This window comes from Pseudorasbora parva, chromosome 12, assembly GCF_024679245.1.
Source record: "Pseudorasbora parva isolate DD20220531a chromosome 12, ASM2467924v1, whole genome shotgun sequence".
Taxonomy (NCBI): domain Eukaryota; kingdom Metazoa; phylum Chordata; class Actinopteri; order Cypriniformes; family Gobionidae; genus Pseudorasbora; species Pseudorasbora parva.
Window position 1 is genome coordinate 923,693 of NC_090183.1, and position 27,691 is coordinate 951,383.

A 27,691-nucleotide genomic window follows, 5' to 3' on the forward strand; every position below is an offset into this window, starting at 1 on the left:
TATTTTAAAGTAATATATTGGTAAATATATTTTCCTTTCATAAGGGTTGGCAGATTATTTATCTTATTTTAAGCAAAAACTCTCTTCATTTTGAGTTATTTTTCCCAAAACAAGACAATAACTTTTGCTTGTCTAGTAAATACTTCTTGTTTTAAGAATTTCTAGATGTTTGGACTCGAAACAAGACAAAAATACTGAGTAAGAAGAGCATTTTATTGCAGTGTAGTAGCAGCTGAAGTGTTAATGTAGTGCTACTCATTAGTCCTGCATTACTTCCTGCACAGTTATCTATTAATAATGGACCATCATTCTTCCATAAAAGAAGTGATGCGTTAGAGGAAGAGTTTACGGAAAGGTTCGCTAGTCACCTGATCCCTAAAGTTCAAGTGACTCCCATTCAAAATGACATCATCATGCTCCGATGACATCACAGTCCTCAGCCGGAAAACATTTCAATGTCATCCGAGTCTCATCCGGCTGCGTTAGAGCTGCTGACACCAGATTATGGGCTCTGAGTCGACCGAAAGATTTCTGCTGTCAATCATTCTGCGTGAATATTCCCTGAGGTCAAAGGTCAAAGCGGACTGTCAGCTGGCAGTGACCCCAGAATGCGTCGACACAGAAAGACACCAGACGCTTCTTCCTTCTGTTCCCAAGACCTTCCGATGACATTATCATACGCATGCTGCTTATATCAGCTGAATATTCATCCATACCGGCGTTTACTACACACCAATCAGGCATTACATTATGACCGAGGAATAGCACTGATGACCTCTTATCATTTAAAATTTTGCATATTGTTGAGCAAAGGAATATCGACTCATAATTATTCATATTTACAATAATATACATATAGAGACGATATGGGAACATTTTAAATGAAGAGAAATCTAGAATAGAATAAGTAAGGTGTGAATCTGAAAGTAGAAACTTCATTTATGTGTATATAACACCAATCAGGCATAACATTATGACCCTTGAATTTCACAGATGATCTCTTCATCGCGGCTCCTGTTAGTGGGTGGGATATATTAGGCAGCAAGTGAACATTTCGTCCTCAGAGTTGATGTGTGTGAAGCAGGAGAAATGGGCAAGCGTAAGGATTTGAGCGAGTTTGGCCAGATTGTGACGGCTAGACGACTGGGTCAGAGCATCTCCAGAACTGCAGCTCTTGTGGGCTGTTCCCGGTCTGCAGTGGTCAGTATCTATCAAAAGTGCTCCAAGGAAGGACCAGTGGAGAACCGGCCACAGGGTCATGGGCGGCCAAGGCTCATTGATGACCGTGGGGAGCGACATGTACTTGCAAAGTCAGTAGAACGTCTGTTGAGGATCAGAATAAAGTATGAGCAGATGTTAAGACAGTCCAATAATGCTCCACTGACAGCAAACACTGAGAGCTGTTCATTCACTCATCTCAGGGGCTTAACTCTGTTAATTGGATCACAGTGGCCATCCGTCCTCACACGCTAACTGACCCGCTTACAGAACACACACACACTCGTGTTCATCCACTGAAGTCTCTGGAGCTCAAGGCGAAATGTTCAGAACGATGTACCGCCACGCAAAAAAACATCCAGGGGTGAGTCCACCATTCACCTTCAGCTGAACTTCACCTTCAGTGATATTATCAACCCGACTGTACACGGGAAAAAATAATTTAGTCTTGTTTCTAGTCTAAATATCTAACAATCAAGTAAGTCAAGATTTACTATACAAGTAAAACGACCAACTGACATAAGATATGTTTTCTTGTTTTGTTGAAAATAAAATCTAAATGAGTTTTTTTTTGCTTAAAGCAGGCAAAATGATTTCTCGTTTCCGTCCCAAACAGAAATAAGATTATTTTTCTTCTCACCCCATTGGCAGGTAATTTAGCCTGTTTTAAGCAAAAACTCACTTCATTTCAAGAAAACAAGCAAACATATCTTATGCCATTTAACTGATCTAGTAACTGCATCTTGATTTAAGATTTTTTTTAGATATTTAGACTGGAAACAAGACAAAAATACTGAGTAAGAAGAGCATTTTTTGCAGTGTACTCACACTATCAGATGAGAACTACGCTAATGAAGATACTAGTGTCCTTTTCACACTGCAAAAAAGGCTTTTCTTTTTTTTTGTTGCCTAGCAACGAGGGGGAGAGGACGCTGGCGTTGTCTGTTCGCCGCTTTTCCACCCGATTTTAGTTTATATACGTTAATTATAAACTTTATTTTAATTTTATTTTTTGTCAGTAACTAGTACATTCAGTCAGTGCTAATTTTGGGACATATTACTTGGCTCTTATCGTCTCGGATAACTCTTCTCGGCTGTTGACAGTTGGCTGTTGACAGTTGGCAGTTTGAATGGACTCCCTCATGACAGGAGAGGACTTTTATACATCTAAAACCTTTTTTGTACGGATTTTTACGGTTTTTCTCCTAATTTCAAAGACTTTTACTCACCCCTGCTATCTCTTCTAACATCGGCTGTTTGCTGAAATTGCTGGGAGTTGCCGCATACACTCTGCTATGGTATGGACCATCATCTCGCTGTGCCTGACAGTGTTCCAGCTCTGTGTTTCTATAATGCATAGCGCTAGTCAAAACCTTCCAGCGGCCGTCATGAAGCTTAAATATTCCATCCCACAGCTGCTAAATTTCAACGACCGCACATTTCCGGCGTGCATCGCGGTCATTAAGGAACTTGGACTTCTGCGCAGACGGCGTTACATCCATAGAGGCTCTCGTCGCGGGCTAGTTTATCATCAGCCTGAAAACTCTGCATCAGCCATACCATCCATCTGGACCTCCGTCGCACATCTGCCGCGTCATCACAACAGTTTTGCTCTCCGTTTTGGCAACACGGGAAACACGGGAATCACCGCGAGATCTCACCAATCTAAACTGGATTGCACGGGAAACACCGCGAGATCTTTTAGCACAGCGCATGACAGAAAACGTGGAGTGGATTTTAGTGTTTTACGGCCAATAACGAGATTCACCACCCCATCAACGCTCAAAATAGAACTTTTTAATGCACAATCCCTCTCAAATAAGTCATCTTTCATCCAAGACCACATCATTGATAAGAGATTAGACCTTATGTGCTTAATGGAAACATGGCATCAGCCTGCAGTTTACGCAGCACTTAATGATGCCTGTCCTCCTGGTTACAGCTACCTGGAGAAAGCCCGCTACACTGGTCGTGGTGGTGGCTTAGCTGTAATTCATAGACAATCATTGGAGCTGTCTTTTCTCCCTCTGCCCACAGTGTCATCATTTGAATACCTTGCTTTTAAATGTAAACCCCCTTTTTCGTTGACAATACTGCTCATTTATCGGCCCCCAAAAACAAATTCAGTTTTTATCTCTGAGATGCATGACTTTCTCACAACACTCTGCTCTACTTCTGCCAACATTTTAATATTAGGAGATTTTAATATTCATGTAGATACCCCCTCCTGCCACCTGGCAGCTGAGTTTCTGCAATTATTGGACTGCCTCAATCTCCAACAGCATGTGGATGGACCCACTCATTCTAGGGGGCACACTCTGGACTTGGTCATTTCCAACTCTCCTCATATTAGAAACCTCTTGGTGTATGATCTGGGTGTGTCTGACCACCAGGCCATCTCATTGGAGCTGCCACGCCCCTCTTCCCTTACCAAAGATTCCCGTCAAATTTGCTTCAGGAACCTGAAAAAGATTAACCAAGACTCTTTAACTACAGACCTTCAGCAATTCTCCTCTGTTGATCTCTCCTCAGTCTCTGAGTCGGTTGACTTCTACAACAAGTCTCTGAGCAGCCTTCTAGATCTTCACGCACCTGTCATAACTAGAATGGTCACCTTCTCGCGCTCAGCACCCTGGTACACCAGCGAACTGCGGAAGATGAAGACGGTTGGGCGCGTACTTGAGAGGCGTCTCAAGCTCTCAGGACTCACTGTTCATAGGCAAGCCTATAGAGATCATCAGAAGGCCTACGCAAGGTGTTTAAGAGATGCTCAGTCACAGTTCTACTCTAGCATCATCAACAATAACCCTGGAAACTCCAAGAAGCTTTTCTCCACTATTAATCACATCCTCAAACCGCAAACTCACTCTTTTTCAGAAGCCACAGAAGAGAGGTGCAATAAGTTCATGACCTTTTTTAGGAACAAAGTAGACAACATCCACTTGCTCCTATCTAGCACCTCCGCTCTGCCTGTCCCGTCTGTTGATCCACAGCCAGGGACCTTCCAACATCTCTGCTGCTTCTCCATCATCACACAGCTCGAGGTTGAGGACATCATCAGAAAAATGAAACCATCCACCTGTGCACTGGATCCTTTTCCTACAGCCTTGGTAAAATCTAACCTCAGTGTCTTAAGTCCATTCATTACCAAGATTATTAATAATTCCCTCCAGGCTGGCCATGTTCCTTCATCTCTTAAAACTGCTATCATCAGACCACTTCTGAAAAAACCTACTTTAGACCCAGATGTTAATGACAACTACAGGCCCATCTCCAACCTCCCATACCTCTCTAAGGTGCTGGAAAAAGTTGTTGCTGCACAGCTTCAGGTCCATTTGGAGCATAACCATCTTTATGAGAAATTTCAGTCTGGTTTCCGCTCAGGACACAGCACAGAAACAGCTTTGGTCAGGGTCACAAACGATCTTTTGATGGCGGCAGATGCTGGTTCCCCATCCCTTCTCATCCTCCTGGACTTAACTGCAGCTTTCGATACAGTTGACCATAACATCCTCCTTCACCGTTTACATTCCACCATTGGTCTCTCTGACTCGGTCCACAACTGGTTTTCTTCTTATCTCACTGGGAGAACTGAATATGTTGCGTTAGGAGAAGCTACATCCCTGTCACACAATGTCACCTGCGGTGTCCCTCAAGGCTCTGTGCTCGGACCCACCCTGTTCATACTCTACATGCTCCCCCTTGGCCGTCTCATCAACCGGCATGGGATTTCTTTCCACTGCTATGCTGATGACACTCAACTTTACTTTAGGACAAGTTCATCTCCCTCTGCTGACCTCACACCTTCCACTTTGATCACTTGCCTGGATGAGATAAAGGCGTGGATGAAGCAAAACTTTCTGCAGCTAAACAGCTCCAAAACTGAAGCTATCCTAGTCGGCACTCCACTTCAGGTCCAGAAGTCCGTTATCACCAGCATTGCTTTCTCTGATCAGGTCATTCCTCTTTCCACTTCAGTCACGAATCTGGGGGTCAGAATGGAATCACAGCTTACTTTTGAAGCGCACATCAAACACCTGTGTAAGACCTCCTTCTTTCACCTCAGAAACATTGCCAAACTTCGTCCCATTCTATCACTGGCTGATGCGGAGAAGCTTGTCCATGCCTTTATCTCCTCCAGGCTGGACTACTGCAATGCGCTCCTTATTGGCATCCCTAGCAAAAATCTCCAGAGGCTGCAGTGTATTCAGAACAGCGCTGCTAGGATCCTCATGAGGGTGCGCAAATACGACCATATCACCCCCATTCTAAAATCACTCCACTGGCTTCCTGTGTCGTTCAGGATCGAGTACAAGATCTCTCTCCTTACCCACCAGTGCATCCATGGTGATGCTCCCTCCTATCTCAAGGAACTCCTCACCACACAAACAGCCACTCGTAACCTCCGCTCTGTTTCGCTGTATCGCCTCAAAACTCCCACAGCCAATCTCCGTACTATGGGGGATCGGGCCTTCTGCTCTGCAGCCCCCAGTCTGTGGAATGCTCTCCCTGACCACCTGCGGACTCCACAGACTATAGATACTTTTAAGCGTGGTCTTAAAACCCACCTTTTTAGCAGAGCTTTTAATTGACTTTTAATTGACTTGCTACTTGTTTAATTTATTTTATTTTATTTTTCGGTTTTATTTATTTATTGTTGTTGATTGTTTTTGTTTTTGTTTTTAAATTCTGTAGCACTTTGAGATTTTGTTTAATATAAAGTGCATTATAAATAAAATTTATTATTATTATTATTATTATTATTATTTTTCTTACTTAGTATTTTTGTCTTTGTTTTAAGTTGTTTTCTGTTTGAATTAAGATTATTTTTCTCACCCCATTGGCAGATTATTTATCTTATTTTAAGCAAAAACTCTCTTCATTTTGAGTTATTTTTCCCCAAAACAAGTCAATTACTTTTGCTTGTCTAGTAAATGTTTCTTAATGTAAGATTTTTTAGATGTTTGGACTCGAAACAAGACAAAAATACTGAGTAAGAAAAGCATTTTTTTGCAGTGTACAGACATTAAATAACTGCCGCTTCACCATCACGGTCCTCTATTGTAATGCTGCATTATTCTGAGAACCGTATTGACCTTCCTATTAATAGATTTACTGTAGATAAACAAAAAAGAAACTCTTTCTGAAGTGGACAAAACTGTGCTCATAGTGAAAGATTTACTTCACAGCATAAAAGATGAACAATAAACCCAGAGCGAACAAAACTAGTCTTTCTCCAGCAAAAGCTCCGTTCCTGACGATGAGTGTGCGATGACCCAGATTATCGTGGTTTGGCGGGTTACCAAAATCTAAATGAACGACTGTTACGCAAACGCCACTGAACACATTAAGAGTGATTATTATGTAAGTAATTACTGTTACGTCCTCTGCACCTTCATGTTATTATTGTGTTTCAGAGGAACTACTGTCTCTGGATGATGAAATTACTTCATTTTGACACTCAAACTTCCATAGCAAAGACAAATTCTTTCTAAAATTTGACTTAAGGGACAGAAAACTGCAGCAGAATTCAGTTTAACGTCTTTGAGTTGTTGTGGGTCAGGAGCAGATGTTGCAGCAGATGCTGTTAGATGCTGTGTCTCTCTCTCTCTCTCTCTCTCTCTCTCTCTCTCTCTCTCTCTCTCTCTCTCTCTCTCTCTCTCTCTCTCTCTCTCTCTCTCTCTCTCTCTCACGGCCATCACACAGGTGTTACAATGACTAACAAGTGTGACTTCACGAATAAATAAGAAAGTTGTTGTTTCCTTCACTAAAAAGTGTGAACACTGAATATGACACTTAAAAGTGCACACATATGTGTTCATACAATTTATCAAGTCTGTTTCACCTCCCCTGCTAAGAAAAAGGTCTTCTAGGAATGTTCTTATTAAGTTATGAAAACGCTATGTCTAAATGTCCTCTCAACATTAAAATCATCTAGTTTCTTAAATGTACATTAAGGGAACATTGCATCATTCTTTAAACATTATGAGAACGTTACTCTAGGGTGTTCTCTGAGCGTTACTCTAGAGTGTTCTCTGAGCGTTACTCTTGAGTGTTCTCTGAGCGTTACTCTTGAGTGTTCTCTGAGCGTTACTCTAGAGTGTTCTCTGAGCGTTACTCTAGAGTGCTCTCTGAGCGTTACTCTAGAGTGTTCTCTGAGCGTTACTCTAGAGTGTTCTCTGAGCGTTACTCTAGAGTGTTCTCTGAGCGTTACTCTAGAGTGCTCTCTGAGCGTTACTCTAGAGTGTTCTCTGAGCGTTACTCTAGAGTGTTCTCTGAGCGTTACTCTAGAGTGTTCTCTGAGCGTTACTCTAGAGTGTTCTCTGAGCGTTACTCTAGAGTGTTCTCTGAGCGTTACTCTAGAGTGTTCTCTGAGCGTTACTCTAGAGTGTTCTCTGAGCGTTACTCTAGAGTGTTCTCTGAGCGTTACTCTAGAGTGCTCTCTGAGCGTTACTCTAGAGTGTTCTCTGAGCGTTACTCTAGAGTGTTCTCTGAGCGTTACTCTAGAGTGTTCTCTGAGCGTTACTCTAGAGTGTTCTCTGAGCGTTACTCTAGAGTGTTCTCTGAGCGTTACTCTAGAGTGTTCTCTGAGCGTTACTCTAGAGTGTTCTCTGAGCGTTACTCTAGAGTGTTCTCTGAGCGTTACTCTAGAGTGTTCTCTGAGCGTTACTCTAGAGTGCTCTCTGAGCGTTACTCTAGAGTGCTCTCTGAGCGTTACTCTAGAGTGTTCTCTGAGCGTTACTCTAGAGTGTTCTCTGAGCGTTACTCTAGAGTGCTCTCTGAGCGTTACTCTAGAGTGTTCTCTGAGCGTTACTCTAGAGTGTTCTCTGAGCGTTACTCTAGAGTGTTCTCTGAGCGTTACTCTAGAGTGTTCTCTGAGCGTTACTCTAGAGTGCTCTCTGAGCGTTACTCTAGAGTGTTCTCTGAGCGTTACTCTAGAGTGTTCTCTGAGCGTTACTCTAGAGCGTTCTCTGAGCGTTACTCTAGAGTGTTCTCTGAGCGTTACTCTTGAGTGTTCTCTGAGCGTTACTCTAGAGTGTTCTCTGAGTGTTACTCTAGAGTGTTCTCTGAGCGTTACTCTAGAGTGTTCTCTGAGTGTTACTCTAGAGTGTTCTCTGAGTGTTACTCTAGAGTGTTCTCTGAGCGTTACTCTAGAGTGTTCTCTGAGTGTTACTCTAGAGTGTTCTCTGAGTGTTACTCTAGAGTGTTCTCTGAGTGTTACTCTAGAGTGTTCTCTGAGTGTTACTCTAGAGTGTTCTCTGAGTGTTACTCTAGAGTGTTCTCTGAGTGTTACTCTAGAGTGTTCTCTGAGTGTTACTCTAGAGTGTTCTCTGAGTGTTACTCTAGAGTGTTCTCTGAGTGTTACTCTAGAGTGTTCTCTGAGTGTTACTCTAGAGTGTTCTCTGAGCGTTACTCTAGAGTGTTCTCTGAGTGTTACTCTAGAGTGTTCTCTGAGCGTTACTCTAGAGTGTTCTCTGAGCGTTACTCTAGAGTGTTCTCTGAGCGTTACTCTAGGGTGTTCTCTGAGCGTTACTCTAGAGTGTTCTCTGAGCGTTACTCTAGAGTGTTCTCTGAGCGTTACTCTAGGGTGTTCTCTGAGCGTTACTCTAGAGTGTTCTCTGAGCGTTACTCTAGAGTGTTCTCTGAGCGTTACTCTAGAGTGTTCTCTGAGCGTTACTCTAGAGCGTTCTCTGAGCGTTACTCTAGAGCGTTCTCTGAGCGTTACTCTAGAGTGTTCTCTGAGCGTTACTCTAGAGTGTTCTCTGAGCGTTACTCTAGAGTGTTCTCTGAGCGTTACTCTAGAGTGTTCTCTGAGCGTTACTCTAGTGTTCTCTGAGCGTTACTCTAGAGTGTTCTCTGAGCGTTACTCTAGAGCGTTCTCTGAGCGTTACTCTAGAGTGTTCTCCGAGCGTTACTCTAGAGTGTTCTCTGAGCGTTACTCTAGAGTGTTCTCTGAGCGTTACTCTAGAGCGTTCTCTGAGCGTTACTCTAGAGCGTTCTCTGAGCGTTACTCTAGAGTGTCCTCTGAGCGTTACTCTAGAGCGTTCTCTGAGCGTTACTCTAGAGCGTTCTCTGAGCGTTACTCTAGAGCGCTCTCTGAGCGTTACTCTAGAGTGTTCTCTGAGCGTTACTCTAGAGTGTTCTCCGAGCGTTACTCTAGAGCGTTCTCTGAGCGTTACTCTAGAGCGTTCTCTGAGCGTTACTCTAGAGTGTTCTCCGAGCGTTACTCTAGAGTGTTCTCTGAGCGTTACTCTAGAGTGTTCTCTGAGCGTTACTCTAGAGTGTTCTCTGAGCGTTACTCTAGAGTGTTCTCCGAGCGTTACTCTAGAGTGTTCTCTGAGCGTTACTCTAGAGTGTTCTCTGAGCGTTACTCTAGAGTGTTCTCTGAGCGTTACTCTAGTGTTCTCTGAGCGTTACTCTAGAGCGTTCTCTGAGCGTTACTCTAGAGCGTTCTCTGAGCGTTACTCTAGAGTGTTCTCTGAGCGTTACTCTAGAGTGTTCTCTGAGCGTTACTCTTGAGCTTTCTCTGAGCGTTACTCTTGAGCTTTCTCTGAGCGTTACTCTTGAGTGTTCTCTGAGCGTTACTCTAGAGTGTTTTCTGAGCGTTACTCTAGAGTGTTCTCTGAGCGTTACTCTAGAGCGTTCTCTGAGCGTTACTCTAGTGTTCTCTGAGCGTTACTCTAGAGCGTTCTCTGAGCGTTACTCTAGAGCGTTCTCTGAGCGTTACTCTAGAGTGTTCTCTGAGCGTTACTCTAGAGTGTTCTCTGAGCGTTACTCTTGAGCTTTCTCTGAGCGTTACTCTTGAGCTTTCTCTGAGCGTTACTCTTGAGTGTTCTCTGAGCGTTACTCTAGAGTGTTTTCTGAGCGTTACTCTAGAGTGTTCTCTGAGCGTTACTCTAGAGCGTTCTCTGAGCGTTACTCTAGTGTTCTCTGAGCGTTACTCTAGAGTGTTCTCTGAGCGTTACTCTAGAGTGTTCTCTGAGCGTTACTCTAGAGCGTTCTCTGAGCGTTACTCTAGAGTGTTCTCTGAGCGTTACTCTAGAGTGTTCTCTGAGCGTTACTCTAGAGTGTTCTCTGAGCGTTACTCTAGAGCATTCTCTGAGCGTTACTCTAGAGCGTTCTCTGAGCGTTACTCTAGAGTGTTCTCTGAGCGTTACTCTAGAGTGTTCTCTGAGCGTTACTCTAGAGCATTCTCTGAGCGTTACTCTAGAGCGTTCTCTGAGAGTTACTCTAGAGCGTTCTCTGAGCGTTACTCTAGAGCGTTCTCTGAGCGTTACTCTAGAGTGTTCTCTGAGCGTTACTCTAGTGTTCTCTGAGCGTTACTCTAGAGCGTTCTCTGAGCGTTACTCTAGAGCGTTCTCTGAGCGTTACTCTAGAGTGTTCTCTGAGCGTTACTCTAGAGTGTTCTCTGAGCGTTACTCTTGAGCTTTCTCTGAGCGTTACTCTTGAGCTTTCTCTGAGCGTTACTCTTGAGTGTTCTCTGAGCGTTACTCTAGAGTGTTCTCTGAGCGTTACTCTAGAGCGTTCTCTGAGCGTTACTCTAGAGTGTTCTCTGAGCGTTACTCTTGAGTGTTCTCTGAGCGTTACTCTTGAGTGTTCTCTGAGCGTTACTCTAGAGTGTTCTCTGAGCGTTACTCTAGAGCGTTCTCTGAGCGTTACTCTAGAGCGTTCTCTGAGCGTTACTCTTGAGTGTTCTCTGAGCGTTACTCTAGAGTGTTCTCTGAGCGTTACTCTAGAGTGTTCTCTGAGCGTTACTCTAGAGTGTTCTCTGAGCGTTACTCTAGAGTGTTCTCTGAGCGTTACTCTAGAGTGTTCTCTGAGCGTTACTCTAGAGTGTTCTCTGAGCGTTACTCTAGAGTGTTCTCTGAGCGTTACTCTGGAGTGTTCTCTGAGCGTTACTCTAGTGTTCTCTGAGTGTTACTCTAGAGTGTTCTCTGAGCGTTACTCTAGTGTTCTCTGAGTGTTACTCTAGAGTGTTCTCTGAGCGTTACTCTAGAGTGTTCTCTGAGCGTTACTCTAGAGTGTTCTCTGAGCGTTACTCTAGAGTGTTCTCTGAGCGTTACTCTAGAGTGTTCTCTGAGCGTTACTCTTGAGTGTTCTCTGAGCGTTACTCTAGAGTGTCCTCTGAGCGTTACTCTAGAGTGTTCTCTGAGCGTTACTCTAGAGCGTTCTCTGAGCGTTACTCTAGAGTGTTCTCTGAGCGTTACTCTAGAGTGTTCTCTGAGCGTTACTCTAGAGTGTTCTCTGAGCGTTACTCTAGTGTTCTCTGAGTGTTACTCTTGAATGTTGTGTTTCATGAACTATACACAGATAATGCTTTTTGTGCATGAACATTAATAAAGAGCACTTCATTTTTATTGTTCTATTAATGTTAATGGAAGAATGTTTGTTCATAACTTTGAGAGAACCTTTCCTTTTACCTGAGTCCTTTCACAGCTTACATTTATCCACAAAGAAAAACAATTAAAAATAAAATAAAAATATTACATTTTAAAGAAAGTGTACAGAAATACGGTGAGAAAAAATAATTACAGAGAAAATTACTTTAGTTTTTGTATTTTCAATCAAAGTTCCCACTTAATCAAACTCAGTATTAAGAGCTTGCGAGAAATAGAGAGAAAATACAAACAAAGACTAATTGAAAATCAAGATATTATAAATAAATAAGTGAAACTTCATCATCATCTACACAGATGATCAAACCAGACAAACACACTCGATGCTGTTGAGTAAAAAACCTCAACTGTCCACAGAACGCCCATCAGGATTGAGCTCAGCAGCGAGATGAGACAAACCAAAGCAAAAACACATGTTGCGCTCGGCTTACGACGCTTAAACATACTTGATAAGCTAATTTGAATATCTCCGGTAACCCCTGGGGGATTATGCAAATAACTGTTACAGGAGGCAGTTTTGACAACATAAGGCTAAGTCTGTGTCTGCCTGTCTCTCACTTTCTCAAACGCAGAAAAAATGTGGCGATCCTGCCATCCGAACGGATGCTTCACATTTCCTCTTTTAATATGCATTTCTATTCTAATCCCTGTTATCATTTACACACACACACACACACTGAAGTCTCCCGGTAGGACTTGTGTGTGTGTGTGTGTGATCATGTCACTCAGTCTGATGGGCAGAACACACACACACACACACTAGTGTCCTTCGTCGCTCAACCCAGACTGACACACACAGTGTGTCTCCATGCATTTAAAAGAGAGAGTGTGTGTGTTCATTTAAACCTGAAACCTACTCGATGCAAGTACATGAACACACACACTTCTAAATCCATTTCACACGCCGTTGCGTTCTGAAACGTGTCAGACGGCGTCTCCTGCGCATGCTTTCCTCTTTCAGCTCATGATGGAGCAGGTCTTGCTGAGTTAGATCAAGTTACTCGTTATTCGGGTATTTACATTTATACGTTTGGCAGATGTCTTTTTTCAAAGTTGCTCGCATTGCATTTAAGGTGTAGATGTTATCATCTCATGTATTCACTGTTACTTTACAGTAGAAGGAAAGTTACAGGAAACCTAGAAATAAACAAGTGATAGTTTAACACATCTGCTGTTTATGGTATTGCATCAGTGTAGCTTAAACAGTAGAGGATACCGCTTGCAAGCTCCTGTTCCACCACATCCCAAAGATGCTCTATTGGGTTGAGATCTGGGGACTGTGGCGGCCATTTTAGTACAGTCAACTCTTGGCATACTCAAGAAACCAATTTGAAATGATTGGAGCTTTGTGACATGGTGCATTATCCTGCTGGAAGTAGCCATCAGAGGATTGGGACATGGTGGTCATAAAGGGATGGACATGGTCAGAAACAATGCTCAGGTAGGCCGTGGCATTTAAACGATGCCCAATTGGCACTAAGGGGCCTAAAGTGTGCCAAGAAAACATCCCCCACACCATTACACCACCACCACCAGCCTGCACAGTGGGAACAAGGCATGATGGATCCATGTTCTCATTCTGTTTACGCCAAATTCTGACTCTACCATCTGAATATCTCAACAGAAATCGAGACTCATCAGACCAGGCAACATTTTTCCAGTCTTCAACGGTCCAATTTTGGTGAGCTCGTGCAAATTGTCGCCTCTTTTTCCTATTTGTAGTGGAGATGAGTGGTACCCGGTGGGGTCTTCTGCTGGTGTAGCCCATCCGCCTCAAGGTTGTGTGTGTTGTGGCTTCACAAATGCTTTGCTGCATACCTCGGTTGTAACGAGTGGTTATTTCAGTCAAAGTTGCTCTTCTATCCGCTTGAATCAGTCGGCCCATTCTCCTCTGTATATAGCAAATCTCAACTGCTTGATTGTCTAAAAATGCAACTATATTACCGTCCAGCTAATCTGCTAAATGCAACTGTAAGACATGAAGATATATAAATAACACTGTCTCTTATGTACAGCAAGATGACGCACTTGTGATGTTTTTGTCAAACATTTCTGCACTGGTTTTACACACACACACACACACACACACACACACACACACACACACACACACACACACACACACACACACACACACACACACACACACACACACACACACACACAGACGTCTGATAATCTTTTCGTCCTCTTTCAGCTCATCCCTCAGTTCCTCTTCCTGTTATTGGGTATGAGCGGAGCTTCTCTCTATCTGATCCGACTGGCTCGCGGACCTCACGTCAGGTGAGACGAGAGCAGGCCAGAGACACACACACACACACACACGTTTGTTTTTGTAAAATGTGGGGACAGTACATTGGTGCGATAGTTTTTATACTGTACAAACTGTATTTTCTATCCCCTTACACTGCCCCTAAACCTACCCATCACACACACACACACACACACACACACACACACACACACACACACACACACACACACACACACACACACACACACACACACACACACACACACACACACACACACACACACACACACACACACACACACCATATTTTTTGCATCCTCTTATTTTGTTAAAATGATAAAAATGTTGCATATTCTGTGAGGATTATGAAATTTATGATCAGAACTTTAGGACACTATCTTGGGAGGCTTTTACAGAGTTAGAAAATAACCAATCACTGTTTACATTAGTGTTTAATGAAATAAATGACATTAAATCTCAAAAAGTAATGGCTGGTGAAATATGATTATAATTTAAAATTGCTGTTTATACCAAGACTGCTTTTATTTGGTCAAAAATACAGTAAAATTGTGAAATATTCATATAATTTAAATCAGCTTTTTTTACACCAAGGCTGCATTTATTTGATCAAAAGGTTGTACCAAAAAGTCTAAAAATAAATAAAAATAAATCAGGAGTCTGCTTTAATGGTTAAATTAAAATTAAATTAAATGAATTAAAATGTACAGACTTTCGTTCATCTTTGGAACACAAATGAAGATATTTTTAATTAAATGCATTTTAACAGAATAAATTGTACTTTGTCTTCTGGGAAATAAAAAAGGTAATTGCGACTCCCTATAAATCTGCCTTTTTTTCACAATTGCGAGTTGCGTGATATAAACTCACAATTAAAGTTTTTTAAATTAAAGTCACAATTCTCAGAAAAGGAGCCAGAACTGTGAGATAAAAAGTGGCAATTACCTAAACAAATAAATTAAATTATTATGATCAGAACTGTATCTTAAACTTCAAAAGGAATCACTTTGGTCATCTAAAATACTTTCAGATGTAACTGTAATTTGATCACCGCCCTTTTAAAATGTACTCATATTTTGTATTTTAAATATGTAAGTCAGTCTCATGTATTTTGTTGAATATAAGAGTAGTTTGTATGTGCTTAAATCTGTCACATGACAGCATCTTAAGCTGTAAAGGGTTAGTTCACCCAAAAAGGGTAAATTCTGTCAATAATTACTTACCCTAATGTGGGCCGATTTCAAAAAGCTTTGAATAGTTATGAATCAGTGAATCGAGTCATGATTCGGATAAAGGAAAAGTAGCTTTACAATCGGATCATGTATGGCTGAAAACTATCACCATTTGAGTCTTTAGCAGCCTTATCTACATTATGCCTTTATTGTGAATGTGATTGTAATCGATATGCTTTCGTGTTGCGCTGCTGTAGTGTATTTATGATTTTCTGGGACCGGGAAATGACTGAAATGGTTATAGTGTTAAAATAATATTTTCCCAAGATGCACAAAAGTACGAACCTGGCTTCCTCCATTCTTTCCGACAACAAAGTACACAACAAGCTCGTGATCACGACTTCTGAAGTGGGAAGAAGGAAACTTCCGGTAGCACGTGAAGGCGGGATTAAAGCGATAGTTCACCCTAAAATGAGCCTGATGTTGATCTGCTGACCCCCAGGGCATCAACATGTAGGTGTGTGTGTTTCTTCAGGAGAACACAAATGAAGATTTTAAACTCAACCGCTGCTGTGTGTAGGTCATAATGATGTGAATGGGGAACAAGTCTATGAGAGCAAAACAAAACATGCTTAGACAACACACACACACACCCTGCTGCTCGTGACGACACACTGATGTCTTAAGACACGAACCGATCGGTTTCTGAGAGAAACACAACAGTATTTATGTTTTTTTTTTACCTCATATCAGACGAATCTCATCTAGTGTTCCCATCCGCTATTACTGCCGTCTGCTGAGGTCAAACTAGAGCGATCATAGATAGAAATATATATTAGGGCTGGGCAAGTTAACGCGTTATTATCGCGTTAACGCATTTATTAATTAACGCTGACAATTATTTTATCGCGCATTAACGCAGTTATTTATTATTATATTGAAAGGCCGTTGCTCACTGCCTCTGAATACACATACAGACAAACCATTGGTCACAGGAGAACACACACACAGACAAACCATTGGTCACAGGAGAACACACACACAGACAAACCATTGGTCACAGGAGAACACACACACAGACAAACCATTGGTCACAGGAGAATACACACACAGACAAACCATTGGTCAGGAGAATACACACACAGACAAACCATTGGTCACAGGAGAACACACACACAGACAAACCATTGGTCACAGGAGAACACACACACAGACAAACCATTGGTCACAGGAGAACACACACACAGACAAACCATTGGTCACAGGAGAATACACACACAGACAAACCATTGGTCAGGAGAATACACACACAGACAAACCATTGGTCAGGAGAATACAGCGCTGTCTGTAGCCGAAGCCAAGGGCTCGAGATTGTTTGTCTGGGACAAATAAAATATAAAAATAACCAGAAACACGAGAATGATTCAGATTTTTTGGTTGTTTTTATTATATTCAATGTAAACAGCGATTGATGAGTGTCTCTCTGCCTCTGGTACGTTAGTCGCGTTGAGGCTTGCGCTGCCCGTCTCTGAGAGACATTCGTGGAGAAATCAAAACCATTGAGCAGCGATATAAACTCACAGAAGAGACATACTGGGGTCAAACTGAGCTTTCTGTAATTGTGGATATTTATGATTTGTGATATTGTTAATAACACAAGTCGACTTTGCAATCGTGAATTGTGTCGCATGAATGGTGTAGCCTAGTTCAATAAACAGTAGCCTAATTAATATTAAGTCACTTACATTTTAGATCCAAACAACCTATTTTTGTTCCATTTCACCGACGGAAATAGTTCCAGAGGAAAGCAAACACTCAGCGCTATTTTGATACTAAATGATTCAGTGTTTTGAATGAATCATTTGAATGAACGACTCAATGACTCGCTCATGAAGACGATCACTTGCTGCCTCCTATTGGCGGTTATGTTTATAAGTATGATTGCATGTTTTATTGAGAACATCAGTCTTATAACATTATTTATTGCAGCTGTATTTTTTGCAGTTTAAATAATTTAATTTGATTGGTAACAGCCTATAGTGTTTTTACTATCATAACTGAATTTATTAATCAAATGTAAGAATTTAACAGGAAAGATGATGCATACATTTAATACGATTTATAAAAATGGCCTTTATAAAATTAAATAACGCCCTGGGGTGATTATCACAAATATGCAGATTTAGTCGGGCTGTGTTAAAGCTGACAGAGCACTGATGAGAATATTACTACACAATCAATACATGTATACCACCAATTTAATTTAGTTTGATTAAATTAATGTTTAAGTTGACATTTACAAGAAATATTGTATCTGTTACTAACTTTTAACTGCTGTAAAAAGCACCTTATTAGTTTAAAGTGTTTGCAAACCGTATGTTATTGCTCTTTTGTTCATTTAGCAGCGCTTTTGCATTTATTATTGAATTTTGCGTATACTGCGATTAATCGCAATTAAACATTTTAATCGTTGCCCAGCACTAATATATATATATATATATATATATATATATATATATATATATATATATATATATATATATATAATATAGCCTCATTTCACCGATCCACGCAAGCACTAATGAGGTATCTATATACTGTATATATATATATGATCATCAGCAGGGTGTGTGTGTTTGTGTGTGTGCTGTCTAAGCATGTTTATTTTGCTCTCATGGAATTGTTCCCCATTCACATCATTATATGACCTACACACAGCAACGGTTGAGTTAAACATCTTCATTTGTGTTCTCCTGACGAAACACACACACCTACATGTGGATGAACTGGGGGTCAGCAGATCAACATCACAGGCTCATTTTAGGTGAACTATCGCTTTAATACTACGCTGTAAATATTCTAAATTCTGATTGGATGAGGGGTATTTGTATCTGTTTGTTGTGTGTGTGTGTGTGTTAATTAATCATTGTGAGATCAAACTCGGCAGTCGGCCAAACACACTGGCCTCCGTCCCCTCCGCCTGATAATTACTCTCCTTTACTGTCACTCATCCTCTCTCCCTCCTTCCCACTGCTGTTTTTTTCACTCACCTGCTCTCTCTCTCCTCTCCGGTCTGGCCTTACCCTCATTCTGTCAGCTGGGACAGGAAGAATAACCCTGAACCGTGGAACAAACTCGACCCGACCTATCAGTACAAGGTAAACAGGCCATCGACTGCTCTGTGATCAGCGTTAGACTGACAGCGCAGACGGATCCGTCACTCCCGCTGTTCTCAGATCAGTTTCATCTCACTCGACGGAGCGATGCGTGACAGGAGACGGCAAACCTTACATTAGCAAACACACAGAGAGCTGCGTCCCAAACTTCGCCACTATTCTATGCTGGTTTTAAAGAGATAGGTCACCCAAAAAGGACAAAATGACCCCATGATTTGGGTGAATGACATTCTTATTTTAGACAAATAAAATCAGTTATATTAAAAAATGCCCTGGCTTTATAATGGCTGATTCTGTTTCAAAGTCCATAAAAGTGAATCTATCCAAGCACACTTTTATGATGGACAGATGCACTTTTATGATGGATGGATGAACTTTTATGATGGATTGATGCACTTTTATGACGGACAGATGCACTTTTATGATGGATGGATGAACTTTTATGATGGGTAGATGCACTTTTATGATGGATAGATGCACTTTTATGATGGACAGATGCACTTTTATGATGGACAGATGCACTTTTATGATGGACAGATGCACTTTTATGATGGATAGATGCACTATTATGATGGATAGATGCACTATTATGATGGATGGATGAACTTTTATGATGGATTGATGCACTTTTATGATGGATAGATGCACTTTTATGATGGACAGATGCACTTTTATGATGGATAGATGCACTTTTATGATGGATAGATGCACTATTATGATGGATAGATGCTCTTTTATGATGGATGGATGAACTTTTATGATGGATAGATGCACTTTTATGACGGACAGATGCACTTTTATGATGGATGGATGAACTTTTATGATGGATTGATGCACTTTTATGACGGACAGATGCACTTTTATGATGGATGGATGAACTTTTATGATGGATAGATGCACTTTTATGATGGATGGATGAACTTTTATGATGGATAGATGCACTTTTATGATGGACAGATGCACTTTTATGATGGATGGATGAACTTTTATGATGGATTGATGCACTTTTATGACGGACAGATGCACTTTTATGATGGATGGATGAACTTTTATGATGGGTAGATGCACTTTTATGATGGATAGATGCACTTTTATGATGGACAGATGCACTTTTATGATGGACAGATGCACTTTTATGATGGACAGATGCACTTTTATGATGGATAGATGCACTATTATGATGGATAGATGCACTATTATGATGGATGGATGAACTTTTATGATGGATTGATGCACTTTTATGATGGATAGATGCACTTTTATGATGGACAGATGCACTTTTATGATGGATAGATGCACTTTTATGATGGATAGATGCACTATTATGATGGATAGATGCTCTTTTATGATGGATGGATGAACTTTTATGATGGATAGATGCACTTTTATGACGGACAGATGCACTTTTATGATGGATGGATGAACTTTTATGATGGATTGATGCACTTTTATGACGGACAGATGCACTTTTATGATGGATGGATGAACTTTTATGATGGATAGATGCACTTTTATGATGGATGGATGAACTTTTATGATGGATAGATGCACTTTTATGATGGACAGATGCACTTTTATGATGGACAGATGCATTTTTATGATGGACAGATGCACTTTTATGATGGACAGATGCATTTTTATGATGGACAGATGCACTTTTATGATGGATAGATGCACTTTTATGATGGATTGATGCACTTTTATGATGGACAGATGCACTTTTATGATGGACAGATGCACTTTTATGATGGATAGATGCACTTTTATGATGGATAGATGCACTTTTATGATGGATGGATGCACTTTTATGATGGACAGATGCACTTTTATGATGGACAGATGCACTTTTATGATGGATAGATGCACTTTTATGATGGATGAATGCACTTTTATGATGGACAGATGCACTTTTATGATGGACAGATGCACTTTTATGATGGACAGATGCACTTTTATGATGGATGGATGCACTTTTATGATGGATGGATGAACTTTTATGATGGACAGATGCACTTTTATGATGGATAGATGCACTTTTATGATGGATGAATGCACTATTATGATGGATAGATGCTCTTTTATGATGGACAGATGCACTTTTATGATGGATAGATGCTCTTTTATGATGGATGGATGAACTTTTATGATGGATAGATGCACTTTTATGATGGATGAATGCACTATTATGATGGATAGATGCTCTTTTATGATGGACAGATGCACTTTTATGATGGACAGATGCACTTTTATGATGGATGAATGCACTATTATGATGGATAGATGCTCTTTTATGATGGATGGATGGACTATTATGATGGACAGATGCACTTTTATGATGGATGGATGGACTTTTATGATGGATGGATGCACTTTTATGATGGATGGATGCACTTTTATGATGGATGAATGCACTATTATGATGGATAGATGCACTTTTATGATGGACAGATGCACTTTTATGAAGGATGGATGGACTTTTATGATGGATGGATGCACTTTTATGATGGATGGATGAACTTTTATGATGGACAGATGCACTTTTATGACGGATGAATGCACTTTTATGATGGATGGATGCACTTTTATGATGGATGGATGCACTATTATGATGGATAGATGCACTTTTATGAAGGATGGATGGACTTTTATGATGGATGGATGCACTTTTATGATGGATGGATGAACTTTTATGATGGACAGATGCACTTTTATGACGGATGAATGCACTTTTATGATGGATGGATGCACTTTTATGATGGATGGATGCACTTTTATGATGGATAGATGCACTTTTATGACGGATAGATACACTTTTATGATGGATAGATGGACTTTTATGTTGGATGGATGCACTTTTATGACGGATGGATGCACTTTTATGATGGATGGATGCACTTTTATGATGGATGGATGAACTTTTATGATGGACAGATGCACTTTTATGACGGATAGATGCACTTTTATGATGGATGGATGCACTTTTATGACGGATGGATGCACTTTTATGATGGATAGATGCACTTTTATGATGGATAGATGCACTTTTATGAAGGATGAATGCACTTTTATGATGGATAGATGCACTATTATGATGGACAGATGCACTTTTATGATGGATAGATGCACTTTTATGACGGATGGATGCACTTTTATGACGGATGGATGCACTTTTATGATGGATAGATGCACTTTTATGAAGGATGAATGCACTTTTATGATGGATAGATGCACTTTTATGACGGATGGATGCTCTTTTATGACGGATGGATGCACTTTTATGACGGATGGATGCACTTTTATGATGGATAGATGCACTTTTATGATGGATAGATGCACTTTTATGAAGGATGGATGCTCTTTTATGACGGATGGATGCTCTTTTATGACGGATGGATGCACTTTTATGATGGATAGATGCACTTTTATGATGGATAGATGCACTTTTATGAAGGATGAATGCACTTTTATGATGGATAGATGCTCTTTTATGATGGACAGATGCACTTTTATGATGGATAGATGCACTTTTATGACGGATGGATGCACTTTTATGACGGATGAATGCACTTTTATGACGGATAGATGCACTTTTGACTTTAAAACAGAAACAGCCATTATAAAGCTTGGAAGAGCCTGGACTTTTTAAATGTAACTGATTTTATATGTCTGAAAAAATAATGTCATACACACCTAGGATGACTTGTGGTGAATTAAATAATGGGCCAACTTTCATTTTTGAGTGAACTATCTCTTTAAATAGTGTGATTAGTGTTTTCACGCAAAATTTCCAAAAGTTAAGTTAAAAGTTTTTTGTCTGTGGGGAAATGATTGGATGGCTGTGGTTTGCTATTGGCTGATCTCATGTGAGTGAAAGGTGGCCCCGCCCCCTCGTCATCAGAAGAGATGTTCTGGAAGATATTCGGAGAACCCTAGCTACTGATAATTCATTTAGAATAAACACTGCAATATTTCATAAAAAAAATTAAATAAATAAATGTCCATTTTGATTTCATGGTGACTTGTTTCTAGATAAGCCTCGTGCGCCTGAGGCTCGTGTGAAAAACACAGCATTCGTTCCCGTCTGCTTTAGAAGGAATAATTTATATTGTGGCGGGTGAATGTTTTGTTCTCGTTTGGAACATCTTGATCACCTCCAACCATTAATGAAAGCATTAACAAAGACAGATGGAGAGAATGAGGCAGGTTTCCTCACAGGAGACACGCGTGTTCATGGCAAGTTTGCGATCAGGCTCACAAAAGGTCACGACTCGACATGTTTGATTCTCAAAAGGAGCCAAAGGTTAGAAATCAAGAATCCAGTGGCGTCTCAACATTAATCATAATGAGAGAAACAGAAACAGAAACAGAGAGACAGAGACAGAGAGAGAGAGAGAGAGAGAGAGAGAGAGAGAGAGAGAGAGAGAGAGAGAGAGAGAGAGAGAGAGAGAGAGAGAGAGAGATCAATGAGAATATGAGAATAAAAAAAACAGCGGCTGAAGAACTTGTCTCCTGTCACACATTCAGAACACAAACACAGTTTCTGTCACAGAAAATCTGACGCTCCGAGACCTTTTCATAAACACAGCAACACAGGACCGGTGGGTTTTCAGCTGCTTCATGGTCGAGCAGTAGAAAATAATGCAGTACTCAGAACGATCAAAATCACTAGAGTAACGCTCAGAGAACACTCTAGAGTAACGCTCAGAGAACACTCTAGAGTAACGCTCAGAGAACACTAGAGTAACACTCAGAGAACACTCTAGAGTAACGCTCAGAGAACACTAGAGTAACGCTCAGAGAACACAAGAGTAACGCTCAGAGGACACACTAGAGTAACGCTTAGAGAACACTCTAGAGTAACGCTCAGAGAACACTCTAGAGTAACGCTCAGAGAACACTCTACAGTAACGCTCAGAGAACACTAGAGTAACGCTCAGAGAACACAAGAGTAACGCTCAGAGGACACACTAGAGTAACGCTCAGAGAACACACTAGAGTAACGCTCAGAGAACACTAGAGTAACGCTCAGAGAACACTCTAGAGTAACGCTCAGAGAACACTCTAGAGTAACGCTCAGAGAATACTCTAGAGTAACGCTCAGAGAACACTCTAGAGTAACGCTCAGAGAACACTCTAGAGTAACGCTCAGAGAACACTCTAGAGTAACGCTCAGAGAAAACAAGAGTAACGCTCAGAGAACACTCAAGAGAAACGCTCAGAGAACACTCTAGAGTAACGCTCAGAGAACACTCAAGAGAAACGCTCAGAGAACACACTAGAGTAACGCTCAGAGAACACTCTAGAGTAACGCTCAGAGAACACTAGAGTAACGCTCAGAGAACACTCTAGAGTAACGCTCAGAGAACACTCTAGAGTAACGCTCAGAGAACACACTAGAGTAACGCTCAGAGAACACTCTAGAGTAACGCTCAGAGAACACTAGAGTAACGCTCAGAGAACACTCTAGAGTAACGCTCAGAGAACACTCTAGAGTAACGCTCAGAGAACACTCTAGAGTAACGCTCAGAGAACACTCTAGAGTAACGCTCAGAGAACACTCTAGAGTAACGCTCAGAGAACACAAGAGTAACGCTCAGAGAACACTCTAGAGAAACGCTCAGAGAACACACTAGAGTAACGCTCAGAGAACACTCTAGAGTAACGCTCAGAGAACACTCTAGAGTAACGCTCAGAGAACACTCTAGAGTAACGCTCAGAGAACACTCTAGAGTAACGCTCAGAGAACACTCTAGAGTAACGCTCAGAGAACACTAGAGTAACGCTCAGAGAACACTCTAGAGTAACGCTCAGAGAACACTCTAGAGTAACGCTCAGAGAACACTCTAGAGTAACGCTCAGAGAACACTCTAGAGTAACGCTCAGAGAACACTAGAGTAACGCTCAGAGAACACTCAAGAGTAACGCCCAGAGAACACTCTAGAGTAACGCTCAGAGAACACTCTAGAGTAACGCTCAGAGAACACACTAGAGTAACGCTCAGAGAACACTCTAGAGTAACGCTCAGAGAACACTCTAGAGTAACGCTCAGAGAACACTCAAGAGTAGCGCTCAGAGAACACTCTAGAGTAACGCTCAGAGAACACTCTAGAGTAACGCTCGGAGAACACTCTAGAGTAACGCTCGGAGAACACTCTAGAGTAACGCTCGGAGAACACTCTAGAGTAACGCTCGGAGAACACTCTAGAGTAACGCTCGGAGAACACTCTAGAGTAACGCTCGGAGAACACTCTAGAGTAACGCTCGGAGAACACTCTAGAGTAACGCTCGGAGAACACTCTAGAGTAACGCTCGGAGAACACTCTAGAGTAACGCTCGGAGAACACTCTAGAGTAACGCTCGGAGAACACTCTAGAGTAACGCTTGGAGAACACTCTAGAGTAACGCTCAGAGAACACTCTTGAGTAACGCTCGGAGAACACTCTAGAGTAACCCTCAAAGAACACTCTAGAGTAACGCTCAGAGAACACGCTAGAGTAACGCTCAGAGAACACTCTAGAGTAACGCTCAGAGAACACTCTAGAGTAACGCTCAGAGAACACTAGAGTAACGCTCAGAGAACACTAGAGTAACGCTCAGAGAACACGCTAGAGTAACGCTCAGAGAACACTCTAGAGTAACGCTCAGAGAACGCTCTAGAGTAACGCTCAGAGAACACTCTAGAGTAACGCTCAGAGAACACTAGAGTAACGCTCAGAGAACGCTCTAGAGTAACGCTCAGAGGACGCTCTAGAGTAACGCTCAGAGAACACTAGAGTAACGCTCAGAGAACACTCTAGAGTAACGCTCAAAGAACGCTCTAGAGTAACGCTCAGAGAACGCTCTAGAGTAACGCTCAGAGAACATTCTAGAGTAACGCTCAGAGAACACTCTAGAGTAACGCTCAGAGAACACTCTAGAGTAACGCTCAGAGAACACTCTAGAGTAACGCTCAGAGAACACTCTAGAGTAACGCTCAGAGAACACTCTAGAGTAACGCTCAGAGAACACTCTAGAGTAACGCTCAGAGAACACTCTAGAGTAACGCTCAGAGAACACTCTAGAGTAACGCTCAGAGAACACTCTAGAGTAACGCTCAGAGAACACTCTAGAGTAACGCTCAGAGAACACTCTAGAGTAACGAGTAACGCTCAGAGAACACTCTAGAGTAACGCTCAGAGAACAGTCTAGAGTAACGCTCAGAGAACACTCAAGAGTAACGCTCAGAGAACACTCTAGAGTAACGCTCAGAGAACACTCTAGAGTAACGCTCAGAGAACAGTCTAGAGTAACGCTCAGAGAACACTCAAGAGTAACGCTCAGAGAACACTCTAGAGTAACGCTCAGAGAACACTCTAGAGTAACGCTCAGAGAACACTCTAGAGTAACGCTCAGAGAACACTCTAGAGTAACGCTCAGAGAACACTCTAGAGTAACGCTCAGAGAACACGCTAGAGTAACGCTCAGAGAACACTCTAGAGTAACGCTCAGAGAACACTCTAGAGTAACGCTCAGAGAACACTCTAGAGTAACGCTCAGAGAACACTCTAGAGTAACGCTCAGAGAACACTCTAGAGTAACGCTCAGAGAACACACTAGAGTAACGCTCAGAGAACGCTTTAGAGTAACGCTCAGAGAACACTCAAGAGTAACGCTCAGAGAACACTCAAGAGTAACGCTCAGAGAACACTCTAGAGTAACGCTCAGAGAACACTCTAGAGTAACGCTCAGAGAACACTAGAGTAACGCTCAGAGAACACTCTAGAGTAACGCTCAGAGAACACTCTAGAGTAACGCTCAGAGAATACTCTAGAGTAACGCTCAGAGAACACTCTAGAGTAACGCTCAGAGAACACACTAGAGTAACGCTCAGAGAACACACTAGAGTAACGCTCAGAGAACGCTTTAGAGTAACGCTCAGAGAACACTCAAGAGTAACGCTCAGAGAACACTCAAGAGTAACGCTCAGAGAACACTCTAGAGTAACGCTCAGAGAACACTCTAGAGTAACGCTCAGAGAACACTAGAGTAACACTCAGAGAACACTCTAGAGTAACGCTCAGAGAACACTCTAGAGTAACGCTCAGAGAACACTCTAGAGTAACGCTCAGAGAACACTCTAGAGTAACGCTCAGAGAACACTCTAGAGTAACGCTCAGAGAACACTCTAGAGTAACGCTCAGAGGACACACTAGAGTAACGCTCAGAGAACACTCTAGAGTAACGCTCAGAGGACACACTAGAGTAACGCTCAGAGAACACTCTAGAGTAACGCTCAGAGAACACTCTAGAGTAACGCACAGAGAACCATCACCACCGTTTCCATAACTGAATGAGAATTTTAGAAAAACGTTCTTAGAACATATTTTTGTTAGCTGGGATCTACGGTATGTAAATATTCTGGATTTATTTCGGTCACAAACCTTAAAAATCTCTCATAGACTTTTCCTGAAATCAAACACAGAGCCAGATCACGTAACAAAACACTGCAGAACCTGTCAGACACTTTCTGTGTGTGTGTATGAGTCTCTCTCTCTCTCTCTCTCTCTCTCTCTCTCTCCCTCTCTCTCTCTCTTTGTGTGTGTGTGTGTTCTTGTTTGTCGTTTATGATATTCTGATGATCTTAATTTACGCTAACTACATTTAAATGTATTCTCTCGTTCTCTCTACACAGTTGGTGGCCATCAACACAGAATATAAGCATCTGAAGAAGGAAGGACCTGACTTTTAAAAGACCTCAGAGGAGCTACACACACACACACACACACACACACACACACACACACACACACACACACACACACACACACACACACTACAGGTGTACTTACTAAATGCTGTATTCCATATGCTCCTGCTTCCACTGAAAAATATTTTAATAGCTAGCTAAAATATGAAGCAGCACTGTTTTAAGAATTAATAATAAATGTTTATTGATCATCAAATCCACATATGAGAATGATTAGTGAAGGATCATGTGACCCTGAAGACTGGAGTAATGATGATGATGATCACAGGAATAAATCACACTTTACTATATATACTATATACACACTCACACACACAGGTTTGTTTCACTATTAGTGAGGACATTATGGACTTCCATTGATTTTATATCAGGTTAATGATACTTTCTATCCCCTAACCCAACCCCTATCCCTAAACCTACCCATCACACACACACACACACACACACACACACACACACACACACACACACACACACACACACACACACACACACACGTATACGTATCAGATAACTTCACATTTTTGGGGTGAAATATTCCTTTTAAAAGCATGAGAATCAAATGTATGTCACACGCATCCCATTTTGAGTCTCTATTTTGTTTGAGAACACAAACATGTGCCGTCTTTGTCCAAACAGTAAAAACCACATTTTTGTGGCCCTTTAGAAAAACCTCCAAGTTTGTTGTGGGCATATTTGCGGGACATTAG

The 27,691-nt window shown here is 41.4% G+C and overlaps 1 protein-coding gene across 1 annotated transcript; it reads left to right on the forward strand.

Annotated features, from left to right (window-relative positions):
- The first annotated feature begins 1,401 nt into the window (after positions 1-1,401).
- On the forward strand, positions 1,402-27,285 carry LOC137093402 (NADH dehydrogenase [ubiquinone] 1 alpha subcomplex subunit 4-like 2). Its single transcript, XM_067458213.1, has 4 exons — positions 1,402-1,582; positions 13,813-13,898; positions 18,157-18,217; positions 26,907-27,285. Exons 1-4 carry the CDS (start codon positions 1,541-1,543, stop codon positions 26,961-26,963), a joined length of 246 nt encoding a protein of 81 aa, XP_067314314.1. The 5' UTR covers positions 1,402-1,540; the 3' UTR covers positions 26,964-27,285.
- The last annotated feature ends 406 nt before the right edge of the window (positions 27,286-27,691 follow it).

Coding starts and splice junctions, on each gene's coding strand:
- LOC137093402 (XM_067458213.1), top strand. CDS start 1,541: ATGTTCAGAACGATGTACCGCCACGCAAAAAAACATCCAGGG. Junction 1,583..13,812: donor ACGCAAAAAAACATCCAGGG/GTGAGTCCACCA, acceptor GTCCTCTTTCAG/CTCATCCCTCAGTTCCTCTT. Junction 13,899..18,156: donor GCTCGCGGACCTCACGTCAG/GTGAGACGAGAG, acceptor TCATTCTGTCAG/CTGGGACAGGAAGAATAACC.